At 41.8% G+C, this 13,567-nt stretch overlaps 1 protein-coding gene across 1 annotated transcript in view; it reads right to left on the bottom strand.

Moving 5' to 3' along the window:
- The window catches only part of LOC101848051 (nuclear receptor ROR-alpha), an 18,590-nt gene extending 5,276 nt beyond the window's left edge, over nucleotides 1–13,314 (bottom strand). The window contains exons 1-3 of the mRNA XM_005100775.2: nucleotides 12,065–13,314; nucleotides 2,889–3,120; nucleotides 1,736–1,966 (exon numbers count right to left, since the gene is read on the bottom strand). Coding sequence (XP_005100832.1) covers nucleotides 1,736–1,966; nucleotides 2,889–3,120; nucleotides 12,065–13,162 — 1,561 coding nt within the window. The 5' untranslated portion in view covers nucleotides 13,163–13,314. The remainder of the gene's footprint in view (nucleotides 1–1,735; nucleotides 1,967–2,888; nucleotides 3,121–12,064) is intronic.
- Between the last annotated feature and the right edge of the window lie 253 nt (nucleotides 13,315–13,567).

Here is a 13,567-nt window from a genome sequence, read left to right as displayed (position 1 = left end):
CCTCCTTTCAGATGCTGTATCTTCGGTGAATTAGCCCGCGTGAAAGGAACGTTTCCCGACCACCCCTTTTCATTGCAAAGATCGGAATCAGAGGGAGGTTTTACGTCACTGTCAAGGAACATGTTATTTAAAAAAATAGCATATAATAATTATTTTGTCTAATTAAAAATAAAAGAAGTGTTAGTACATATATGAATTGTTGTTTTCCCCCTCTTTGTATTTTATATTCAAACTTATAAATGATGTATTACCTATCAAAACGATTAACTTCTTTTTCTCCATTTCTTTCTTTCCTTTTTTTCTCTTCTTCTTTGTCTGTAATTACAGACAATCCCAGAGAGTCGATTTCTTTTTTTTAATAGCTCTTTCCATAGCCTGGCTTTATACAGGTCGACGTATACTTCCAAGGAAACAGGTGTTTCTTTCTACAAAGTAGGCGTTTATATTTTGTCTGTCTGAAATGGGTGGGGCACCCTAGTTTGAATCGGTTCCCGTGTAGGGACATGTGTATACATTGTATTCATATTTTATCACTTTTTGCTTGAATAGTTTACCTTACAGTGCCTGGAATGGCTCTGAGAAGCAGATTGGAAGCAGCTGGCCCTCTAAATTACTTGAATCAATGTAAGCAAAAATGTATTATAGTGCATCTTGTTATACACGGTATGGTACTGCGTGGTGTTAGTGAGTGAGGAAGACATGGGCTTGTCAGAAGCTTATGGGCTGGCATGGGCTAGACGGTTCAAGGCCCATACATTTTGGGCTCGCCCAGATTGGCCTGGTCAGGAATATATGGGCTGGACATGGGGGACATGTGGGCTGGACATGGGGGACATGTGGGCTGGACATGGGAACCATGTGGGATTACCAGGAACATGCAGGCTTCATCCGGCCCAGGCGTGGGGCAGGGTCGAACATACCAGATGTTTCTGTTTGGCACATCTGTATACCAAGCAATGACCGTGTCTTGTGTGTAAAAACGAGTGGGACAGACATGGGGCCCTTGTGGGTTTGTCAAAAACATATAGGGTGCATCTGTGCTAGGCATGGGCTGGATATGGGCTCCACATGGCCAATGTGGTGCCATTCTCTTTGTGCAGGCTGGGAACTGATCTTTTAAGTAAAGAGAACCACATTGACATGATACTGATCTTTTGAGCAAAGAGAAGCACATTGACATGATGATTTTTAGTAAAGAGACGGACATTGGCAATGATCTTTTGAGTAAAGAGAAGCACGTGGACGCGATAATGGTTTTTGAGTAAAGAGTCCCGCATTGGCATGATAACAGTTTTTCTTAATAATGATCATTTAGTGCGGGGAGAAGGCCAGCAAGATAGATCATTATGTACGTTCTAATACAATTGGGAAAGAAAGGAAGTACGAACTTTTTGTGGCACTCTTTAGCCCTTAGCTCACATCTTGTGGTGGTGTTTGTGTGTGTGTTTGGGGGGGGGGGAACAGTCTGAAGGTAAAGTGCTTGCCATACACTTTCAGGACAATCTAATCTGTTTATATCGACACAAAAAAATCATTTCTTGCAAAGAAGAAGCAGGATGGACATACAGAAAAAGATGCAGTATGACACAGAAGCTACACAATGCTAAAGTACTAAAGTGGAAGTTATTGTGGGGAAAAAAAGAAGAAGCAACACGATGTTTAAGTGGAAGTCACTGCAAGAAAAAAAAGGAAGCTAATCAATACAAAGGTGGAAGTTACAGAAACAAAAGCGCACCTGGCGACGTTATGCAAATAGCCTTCAATAAAACAATTTCTTCACGAGTGAGGTCCATAGCTTGAATTCGCCGGATAAAGGCCACGTAGAAACGTATGTTCTCGTCAAACTCTGGAAAGATGCCGAGGATTTCTTCATAATTGGTGGCTTGGTTCAACTCATTGATTATGATGTTGTTCCGGATGTCAAAACCACGAAAACTCCCCAGGACAAAACAGTCAATGAAGGATGCTGAAAAAAGAGATAACGTTTGAAAAAAAACCCTGAACCCCCCCCCCCCCTTCTAAACACCTGTCCTCGCGGTTTTATGAAAAAAATCGGAAATTATGCAAACTGTGCCCAAAAATGTCAAATTATGCGATTCTGTTAGTTTTAACAAAGAATTATAAAGGAAAATAATCAGTAATTATGCAAAGAATGATCAAATTTTGCTAAAGTATGCGGGATGCATAAAACCACGGTGACAGAAAAACAAATTAAATCATTCAGAAGGCAAGCTGCTTCCACCCAACTGGCAGGACCAACCCAGGCTGAAGAGGATACAAACAACATCCCAACAGACAAACAGATGCACTCGATAAAGTAGCCTCTCCACACGAGAAATGAACGTACAACTGTGCAAAGAGCCTGACAATTAGACTACAGGCACTGGTAGAGAATCGCCATAGTGTTGCAATTAGCCATTTATTATTATTATCATTAATATTATTATCATTATTATTATCATCATCATCATCATCATCATCATCATCATCATCATCATCATCATCATCATCATCATCATCATCATCATCATCACAAGTAGTAGTAGTAGTAGTAGTAGTAGTAGTAGTAGTAGTAGTAGTAGTAGTAGTAGTAGTATAACTATTATTATTGTTGTTGTTGCTGTTGTTATGTTGTCATTATTATTAGTAGTAGTAGTAGTAGTAGTAGTAGTAGTAGTAGTAGTAGTAGTAGTAGTAGTAGTGGTAGTAGTAGTAGTAGTAGTAGTAGTAGTAGTAGTAGTAGTAGTAGTAGTAGTAGTAGTAGTAGTAGTAGTAGTAGTACTATATATTACTATTATAATTATAATTATAATAATTATTATTATTATTATTAATTATTATTATTATTATTATTATTATTATCATCATCATCATTATCCCCGACTCACATCGACAAAGGACAATTCTGTCGTCTTTACACAGGTCCAGAAATCCTGGCACAGACTTGATGAAGCGGACGACCTTGAAGAGGACATCGTTGGTGACCTGGACATTGACCCCCATCCACTCCTTACGACCGTCGATGTCCACACCTGTGTTCTCCAGGATCTCGAAGTACTCGTCCTTATTGTGAAATAATGTGTGCTTGCCAAACACACGCTCCTTGAGACGACAAAGTTTCTGTGGAATCCGAGGTAAAAAAAAAAAATTTAAATTTTAAACACACCAAAAAACCCTTAATTAATTTGTACATTGAAGTAATTCTTTTTTCTTCACTTCGTTTGGTTTATTTATTGACGTATTTCATAGTTCACCAGTTCTCATCAGCCATGTGCATGTACGTTCAGAATATTCTTAGCTTATTCTTTTCCAGATTTTTAATGGAAGTAGTTAGATTGTCTTCCTTTTCTCTTCCAGGCCTCCTCATCTCCCTCCTCTTCCTTTTACTATTGTGAACAAGAGATTAAAAAAACCCTTGCGACATTAATTGCTCTCTAGAATTATTATTGGCGAATTAGTTTAGCTTCCTTTGTTCGTTGTTTTTTAGTTTGGGTTAGTAAAAGTTTTGCGGCGCTCACAATTATACATGTAAAAGGTCATAACGCGAGCTAAACACAAGTAGATTGCATTCACAGCAGTTCACAGCTCGGCTTCATTTCGTTTGAAGGTCAGTTTAAAAGTTTTAAAATCTTTTACGGCAAAATGTTTCGTCGTGAAAACAACAACAATTTACATTTATTTTAAATAACAACATTTACATTTTACTGTAAAGGCAAATGGCCTTAATAAAATCGAGAATTCTGTTGAGATCAACGACGGAGAAAAGTTCTTTCAAATTTCTATATTTATAATATTTTCTTCGGGTCTCTCCAAAGTCAAAACAAAGTTTGTCCATTTTTCAAGTTTGTGCCAGTCTTTTCATAGGCCTAGATCTTAGTTGAGGATTTTTGGTAAGGCAACGTATCAAAAAGTCGTCGACATATAACGAGCTGCCTATGTTGTTTTGGAGGGTCTGAGCGATGTACATGTAATTGATTTTGATTTCGAAGAGGAGAAAGAATGCCTCCCAGAGGAACATCTCCCTCTTGTTGGTGGGGATCTGAAAGGGAGGATCCGACTCGAACCGGGAAGAACGGTTCTTGAGAAAATTGCCCACGAAGGCAGGGAGGTGACCTCAAAGGTGGGTGCCACAGAGGTAGGAGAGGCCTTTTTTGGCATAGCTGCGGCTTTGGGTCTGTCGACCGCGATAAAAAAAAAGGGGGGGTAGGAGGGCCCTTCTTCGCTTTTAGTACAGTTTTGCGTGTTGATCACGGACTATGGGGGATCGGCAGAAGAAGTACTGGCCGACCTCGTGACCGGCCGGACTGCCTTTGCGTATCCAGGCCAGGGCCGGGGTCACAACGTGCCGGAAAGACAGTTTTACGGGCCTCCTTTACTGGGATGCCATTCCACGCCTTGCGTTCTTAAATGGCGCTTTCTTGAAGCCAAGTCGGACACTCCTTGCTGAACGCTGTGTGCTGGCCGTGGCAAGAGTGTCGAGCGTCTAAGATCAAGTATAATGCCCGAACAGTGGCTGGAAGGCTGCACGAATCGAAAGTAGGAACAATCGTGTTCGCTTCAAGGGTGAACCCCCCCCAACCTCGAAGAACAATCTGGCTGGCGTCTGGCGTCGACCACACTTTTGCAGTTCGCCACACTATCTTCCATGGAGCAGCCTTTCAGCTCATGGCTGCTGACAACACCCTTCGAGCTGTTGAACTTCTGGTATCGCTCGGGTTTACATTGAATACAACTGAAGGTCGTGGCATCCAGGAGACTCATCACTCCCTTTTTCCGTTGCACACTTGACATGGAGTGCATCAGAGAACAGCCTCAGTACATTCGTTGGGATGCATCCTAGTGCCTGTCTTAGTGCATCTCCTGTCTTGAATTCAGATCTCTAATCTTCTTCTGCTCGCCTTAGCAGATGGTCACGTACGGCCGCTCCCGAAACACCCCGGGAGGCGGGAGGCCAGAAGCAGCCGTAAAGGTCCGTTTTCCGTGAGGATAGATTTGCTCAGCTAAGCGGCCGCACCCGCTTCCGCGAGCAGAGACTTTTTAGATGCTTAGAAGCTGAAGTAAAGTCTTTGATAAGTTTTGATTTCATGTGAATTTTATTGTTGATTCGACTCCTGGGCTTCCAGCCTGCCATCGAGCCCAACATTGCTAGAATAGCCGGAGCTGTACCACGAATAGCCGGAGCTCTGCCAGGGCTACCCTGGAGTAATACTGTCCACGAGAGTGTACGGGACCCTCCCGTCAAGATTGACCCAGGGACTGAAGGGTTCCAGCTCCCTACCGATTGAGTGGCAAGGGCCTTGCAACTCTCCCGTTTAAGAGAAAACCCTTGGCCAAAGGGTTGGCAAGGGACAGTCCGCAGACTGATGATCTAATCTCAACCACCATGTGCTCGGTTTCCCTACGTACAGGTCACACCTCACGGTCAACGAGGTGCCCACTCTTTGGGATGGACGACCTTTAGTTTTACTCCACAAGAGGTTATTGGTGGAAAAAGAGATAGAAGAAGGAAGAAAGAAAGAAGAAGATAAGGGAGATACCACAAAGGAGATGGTGCACATGGACCCCAGAGGGTTGGGGTACATGAGGGACATTTCGTCATTGGAGGGGTTTCTCATCCAGCAGACGAGACAGTGGGTCTATTTATAGTATTTATATATCCCATCTCTGAATCCACAGGAAGGGGGGGGGGGGCAGGACCAGGAGTAAGAGTTGGTTACTTCTCACGTTCAGTTTGCTTTCTAGTAGAGTTCCTTCTTAATAACTTCAGTCAGTGTATGGAAATTCAGACTGACATTTAAATGTGTATAATCGGGACAGAGAGCTGCTCACCTTAAGCAGCTTGTCACAAACTTTACACGCTCGTCAATGGATGAAGATTGCCTTAACACGTTAACGATTCTGTCTGTCCATAAAGATATATACATATGTTAAATTGAAATGTTCATGGAAAGAGTCGTCGACTTATTTGCTCCAAAGAGCAGAAGGATTGAGTTTTTGTACTGGTAAAAATCATCTAAACCATGCCATTTTTATCGACTAGACTTATTTGTTATACGTTTCTAGAGGAGGAGAAGTCGACGTGAACGATAGCCGGTTAGTTATACCTACCACTCGCCGCTTCCGCTGGTCCCTTCTCCAACTTCCAACCAATGAATCCAATTAGCAGTGTGCACTGGATCAGTGGGTAGATCTATTTTTGGGTAGCATCTTAGTGAAATCAGTCGCTCGTCAAAATAATTATATAAAAGAATTGGCATTTTCCCGTCCGGTGGGCAATTATATCAATATTTCGAAACACATTTTATGGCTTTGAAAATAACATATCTGCGTAAACCATTAATCCAAAGCCACAAAAAACCGTAAATGTGTAGTTTTTCAAGGACGCTTAAACGCTAGAAGCCAAGATATATGGGTATTGTTTTCACCAATCGCAATACAAATAACCATGGATTATCTTACTACTAATGGAGCTAAGGCCAAATTTTGCGAACAGTATATTCTCAAAAACCATAAAATGAAAAAATATGAAACTTTGCCAGTGCCCATAACTTGAAACGTAGTGTTGCACTATTGTATTTTCATTAAGATCAAATGTGTAAGAAGAAAGCCCAGTTTAAGTTATATCAAAGAGTCTACATAACAAGAGGGGCCACTTCTCTCTTTGAGCCAATTAAAAAAGTGTCCTCAAAAATTCGGTGGCGCCCTCTTCGCAAATGCGCACCATTTGCGAACAGAGTTACCTACTTGAGTTTAAAAAATCAAAGTGAAACTAGCAAGTTTTTTAATAAATTTCGGAAGAACGCTTTTTTTTAATGGTTACGCTGACAAAAAAACCTCTTCCGGAGGAAAGGGTGATTGTTTTCTTCGTTTAATTTAGCTTTAGAATGAAAGGCGAGGGGTCATTAAAGCATAAAAAAGACCCTAAAACTCAGCACTGAACGAACCCGAACTGCTGATGAACAGCAGTCGGTCTGCGCACGCAAGGAGGTGCTATTCCTATTCTTCTTCTGGAAAAACGAAAGAGAGCTTCAAAACAGACTGCAGCGCCATCTGAAGCAAAGAGCGGATTTCCGGCGGACACTTTTTAGGCTGAGTGGCCCATCTTGTTATGTACTATCTTTGGTTATATTCAGTCCTTTTGTAGCGATCGCCATCATTTGCTTCGACGTTGTATATTCACTGCGGAGCGCCGACTGCGCCAAAGGGCATTTTGTGTTCAGTTGTACCAAAGAGTCTACATAACAAGAGGGGCCACACCTCTCTTTGAGCCAATTAAAAAAGTGTCCTCAAAATTCGGTGGCGCCCTCTTTGCAAAAGCACACCCTTTGCGAAAGGAGTTACGCTACTTGAGTTTTAAAAATCAAAGTGAAACTAGCAAGTTTTTTGATAAATTTAGGAAGAACGCTTTTTTTTAATGGTTATGCTGACAAAAAACCTCTTCCGGAGGAAAGGATGATTGTTTTCTTCGTTTAATTTGACTTTAGAATGAAATGTGAGAGGTCATTAAAATATTTTTTAAAAACCCAAATTCTGCACTGAACGAACCCGAACTGCTGATGAACAGCAGTCGATCTGCGCACGCAAGGAGGTACTATTCCTATTCTTCTTCTGGAAAAACAAAAGAGAGCTTCAAAACAGACTGCAGCGCCATCTGAAGCAAAGAGCGGACTTCCGGCGGACACTTTTTTGGCTGAGTAGCCCATCTTGTTATGTACTATCTTTGGTTGTACCCACAGAATTCTACACTTATAGAACGGGCACTGTACCACGTGACCTGTGAGGAATGGAAGACCGAAAACAATGGCGTCTTGAGGGCAAGATCTATCGTTTTCGGAAGTAACCCTATAGCTTTTAAAGCAAGAGCGGCTTTTACAAACGAGTGAAAAGTAGAACATTTACTACCCAGTTTGTAATTTTGAGTTTCAGAATTCACTGTGCAACCTGAATGGATTGGAATTAAGGTTTTAAATGGTTGTGTTTTTGGGTGCAACAGCAGAAAAAGCAGACAGAGAGTTTAGTTAATATAAGATCTACAGAACTGTGAAAATTTTCGTAATACGGATGGGATTGTTCACAGCACTTCTAGCTTCACACACACATTTTGCATACGCATATGGCGTACGTCATTTTTTAGTAGCAAACTTGTTACAAGAAGTTTGTTTTACACTGAACATATTTTTCACTAGATCTAGATCTAATTAATGTTCCCAAAACAATGCATTCAATAATTAGCTTTATGTCGCCAGCAGAAGTAGAAAAAAAGGACGGACTTGCTTTTAAAAGAGATTTAGCACCAACTGTAAACTTTTTAAAATCTGTAGAAACCATTGACTGGGATTTTTTTTTAATATTGGGCTAGTATTCATTAAAGAACTTTCTTTAAAGAAATTTCTAGAATAATATAAAACCTATGTGTACACATGTTTAAAAAAATACTCATCTGTTAAGACGAATTGATGCAGATCTAAGTCATTGTGCAAAAGTAGGAGAATCTACATCTAGATGTTCGATAGTTCACTAGCCTAGATATTGGATAATAAGTTGCGCAACAAATTTTTGACCGCACGCTACAGTAGTAGTCAATAACGTATTATTTTCATCCGAAACATTAATTTCCGCACCCATACACCTTTTTGGACCGTTATAAGCACATGTAGTCCTACTTTAATTATGTTACTTTCATAATTGTTTTTTAAAGCATTTTCAATTCCTTTCACTTTCACTTCCCACGCGCAGGCACATATAATTATGACTACAATTTAAAATTCCAGATCTGACGAATGTGTTTATTAAATAGCGTATGATGCTGGGTTAGCCAAAGCATTGCAATGCGCGCTATTATCAATTCTTGAATTGTAACAGGACTTCAATTTGATCCGTAACAAGAGACCACTTATTTTTTCTTATACGTGTTCATGAATATGTGTTTGCTTATTGTGTGTGGGGATTAAAAATTAAAGATTAGAGAACCCAGATCTGACGAATGTACTTATAAAATAGCGTAATAGTACTGGGTTAGCCGATGCCTTGCGATACGCCCTTTTATCAATTAATTGAATTGTAACAGGATTTCGATTTGATCCGTAACAAGAGACCACATATTTTTTCTTATATGTGTTCAAAAATGTGTGTTTGTTTACTGTGTGCGGGGATTACAGGGGGGAAGCCCATCCCCTCGACATGTGATAGAGGGTATGGGGATACATTTTTTCTCAAAATGCACACAACTCTGAAATCGTGTATTACCTGTATTACCTGTTCTGGGTAACAACGTCATTGCACACCGGACAGGTCCATAAGTGCTCAGTTCCCCCCAGCACCAAGGCCCGCAAGGTATCCATACTGATTGTTCCGGTGGCTGTCTGATTATGGCGACGTCTTTCCTTTCCAGATAATCGTTCCTTTCTTCCTTCCCCCCTCTCTGTCCCCATTTCCCACATCCTAATGATTGCGTGGAGTTTTGCTGTCTCCCTGCCTTCTTCAGCCCGCAACTTTTTCTCCAGGATCTTCAACACTTCTCCTTTGTCAAATTTCACCTCACCATCAACCACGGCACTGCCTGCCAGCCTATCAGCCTCCTCATTGCCATAGATTCTAAGATCTAGATCTACGTTAAATCTATGTGAATCTTAGATCGAGATCAAGAATGATGAAAGTATTGAACGTTGATTTTTTCCTGCTGTGAATAGATCTAGAGTCTAGAACTAGGCTGTAGGTGAATCTAGATCGAGATCAAGAATCATGAAAGTATTCTTGAAAGTGAATTTTTACTACTGTGAATAGATCTAGAAATCTAGGCCAATTGTGACGCCTGTCGGTTGTTAAAAATGTGAATTAATAAACTTAGATATATCTATGGGCCAAGGCTCCTTCTTTCAATTATTGGCCTATGTCTTTATAATCCTTCGAGATCTAGGCTAGATTTAGAATCTAAATTAGGTTCTTCTGGGAAGCAACAATTGGCATGTAGGTCTAACTCTTTTTTTTAAAGTGATTGAGCTGGAACTTTAGGAGAAAATGCCACGCCTTCGAAGAGGGAAAAGAAGTCTTACCCCTAGAGGTAGTCAAGAAGGGGTGCTACATGGATAAATTCAAGGTAAAATATTTGTGTTTTGTTTCTTTCCTGTTTTCAGTCTTTTTCCTCTTCTTAACTTTCCTAATACTTCTTCATTATTATTCCGTTCGTAGAACGGGTACTTTTATTACTAGTACTAATAATTACATTATGCTTGAAAATTGACAAGCACCTGATGCTACTACATCGTGACTAAATGGTTTCATTCTGACAGCGACGCTAATACTCATTACTCAATGCACACTGCAAATCGTATTCATCGGATTGAGTCGGGCCGGAAAGATTTTTCCTCCTGGAAAAAGCCACATGTACCATTTCGGCACAATACGACTGGATTCAACTAAATTCGATTGTGATCTTCAAAAACAGACACGGTTGTTTTTCAAGGTCGAGAATCGAATCGATCGTTTTATACCGAAATGGTGGCTTTTGTCCCATCCACAAAGGAAAATCTGACTGATCCGACTGAAACCAATTAATCTGACTGGTAGCGTGCTTTGAGTATTAGATGCTAAAACAAGGCAGACTAGATCTGCATCTACATGACTGATTAAGTTGCTACCTATAAGCCATCATCTTTACAAGTTCAGTGAGGAGGGATGTTAAGTTTTATACGTAAGCTAGGGTGGATACGCTTTTCTTGAGAGTATTTTACTAAGCTACATGTATCCCAAGACGGTGCGGTGGCGGGAGCGGGTTAGTGCGCTCGTCCCCGAAGCGGAAAGTTCGGGTTCGAGCCTCGGTTCGGACAAGGTGTGTTTTTTTTATTGCCCCTTCCTGCCCACACAGCAGTAATGGGTACCTGGCTTTGACTTGGAGAAGTAAAGACGGCGTGGGCAGGAAGACCAGTAAGTTGTCTCACTAACAAGGCAATCCTCACTGTCGGGATCGTAAGTGAGGGAAACTTTCCTTTTTTATGTGTATCCGAAATAGGTTAAGCCGGGGGTGGGGTGGGGGTGAGTTATTACCCATATGTTTTTGGTGCCAACATCTAGGGCAAGGCCAGGAGGCACAAGTGGTGCAATCCCCCCCCCCCCTTACCAACAGCTTAAAGTCAAAGAGGTTAAGTAAGACTTGATCTTCTAGAACCAACTGTCTGGCAAAATTGTCAACCAAAACATAAGAAACTCCAGCACAACATTGTAAGAATACATGTATTTATGCAAACAAGCTACTGGTGCTAGTAAGCCAGAAAGACCAATAATCTCGTAGGTAAAATGTCATAGATGCGGAAAGCTCTGCAGCATCATAAGCTTTAATGAACCATAGGGCGGCGGGGAGGAGGTGGTGGTGATGGTGGTGGTGGTGGAGGAGGAGGAGGATGAGGAGGAGAGGAAGAAAAAAAATCTCAGTAGGATAACCACTGGGCGTCTGTTTGCCCCACAATATCGGACGAACCCCTTTGCTTCTCTTCCGTGCCCATTATCTATCTTGTCCTTTAATTAGCAAACATAAACCAGGCTATCTAACAACAGCTCACATCAACTTCTGTTGTACTATAATAAGGCTCATTTCTTTGCACGCAGAATAGATGATTTCGTTTCCTACAAAAAGAAAGTTTATCGAGTACATCGTCACTGTCACAAGTTTAAATTTAGACACTTTTCGAGTTTTACAACCTACGAAAGCTGTATCAAAGATATGTACCTTTCAACATCACCAGTCTAGGCATACAATGCATTGCTTTTCATGCCCGATCGGAACAACACAAACAAAAACAACTTGTTTTTTGTTTGTTTGTATGTTTTTTGTTTTTGTTTTTTTGTGTGTGGTTTTTGTTTTGTTTGTTGTTTTTTGTTTTTTCGGGGGGGGGGGGTGTCTCTGGGAAGTGCCCAAACTGATTTAAGTGGATTGCTTGCGACACCGACGACATACTTTCATATTTTTGCTGGGATTCCCCAGGAAACAGTATGGCTGAAAAAGCCAGTCTGCATGATCTAGATTGTGCCAATAGTTGTGCCATTTACAACCAATCTTTATCGTACTCACCAGATAGATCTCTGACTTTTCTGCTATCTCCTCCCGGCTCACAGAGTTCATGTCCTTGCCAATGTGCTTCTCATGGGCCTCCAAAAGCATAGAGGCCACATCATCGAGATGACCTTCGGAGAACTCACACCATGGCAAGGTTTTGTTGTAATCAGCCTCGCACAATCCCTGCTCTGATCTCGCTGGCTTCGGTTGTGGAGGTGACGGGGATGAGGAGGAGGGTGACCCAGAAGGTCGATGATGGTTGGGATGGGACGACAGCCCAGTGCTGTATGTGGTGGACTTTGGCGTTGCAGACAGTAAAGAGGTTGGAGATGAAATACCACAGGGGGCAAAAGTTTGGTTGGATTGATATTTTGAACCTGGCAGTCGGGGTGTTTGCTGACTGATTGTATGATACTGAGAGTTAAATTGCGTGGGTGTTTGATAACTGATTGAGTGATATTGAGAATTAAATTGCATCGGTGCTTGCTGACTGTTTGTGGGGTAGTGGGAATGGGTATGTATTTGCTGACTGATGATGTGGCATTGAGAATTAAGTTGCATTGGTGGTTTCTGACTGGTTGTGTGGGATTGGGAATCATGTTGCACGGATACTTGCCTTCCCACATCACTTTGCTGGACGGAGTTACTACCACTAACAGGCTTATTCTTCGGGCCGGAGATGCAAAGCTCGTTAAAAATCGGGCCCAGCAGTGTCATCTCATAGGAATAAAGCTGGCATTTGGACAGATCTTCTGCAAGACTAAGCACCTCATCGTAACTGTTGTTCATCTGGCGGATAACCTCTGCGTGCATCCACTCCAGACTCTGAATAGGCAGCTCAGTACTTGGAGTATGGCTGTCCACATTTTGTACATTTTCTGCCTGAGCACTGGCATCGGAGTTCCCGCCAGTCGGTTCCGGAAAGTCATAATTAAGATCACAGATATTCTTCTCCACCTCGTCATCCAGAGCGAAAAATGTAGGGGACATAACTGGCCTGTATTCTGATTGATGGATTCCAGCAGACAGCGGAGGAAACTCAAAGTCATCTGGAATGAACAAGTCAGAGCCCAAGCAGCAGGCCTTGTTTTTGATCCCTTCAAAACTTGGCATCTCTTCCGTCTCAGGGAGAGGGGGCAGAGACAGATCCAGGTCCAAAAGACTCTCTGGTGTCGGCGGGTGATTGTTGTAAAGTGGTGGAGGATGTGTGAAAGTAGCAGAGACATCAGAGGTCAGTTGTGGAGGAAGAGGAGGAAGGGGAGGAGGAGGAGGAGGGGGAGGAGGAGGAGGAGGAGGAGGAGGAGGAGGGGCGGAAGAAGAAGAAAAAGAAGAAGAAGAAGAAGAAGAAGAAGAAGAAGAAGAAGAAGAAGAAGAAGAAGAAGAAGAAGAAGAAGAAGAAGAAGAAGAAGAAGAAGAAGAAGAAGAAGAAGAAATTTTGAATGAGGTACTAGGAGATAAATTTGAATAACACTGATCAGACGATGACAAAAACGACCCTGCTTCTGTGCTGGGCCTAGG

This window comes from Aplysia californica, unplaced genomic scaffold (genome assembly GCF_000002075.1).
Source record: "Aplysia californica isolate F4 #8 unplaced genomic scaffold, AplCal3.0 scaffold00260, whole genome shotgun sequence".
Taxonomy (NCBI): domain Eukaryota; kingdom Metazoa; phylum Mollusca; class Gastropoda; order Aplysiida; family Aplysiidae; genus Aplysia; species Aplysia californica.
The sequence above is the reverse complement of the archived record's forward strand: the minus strand, read 5'-3'. Positions and strand labels throughout refer to the sequence as shown.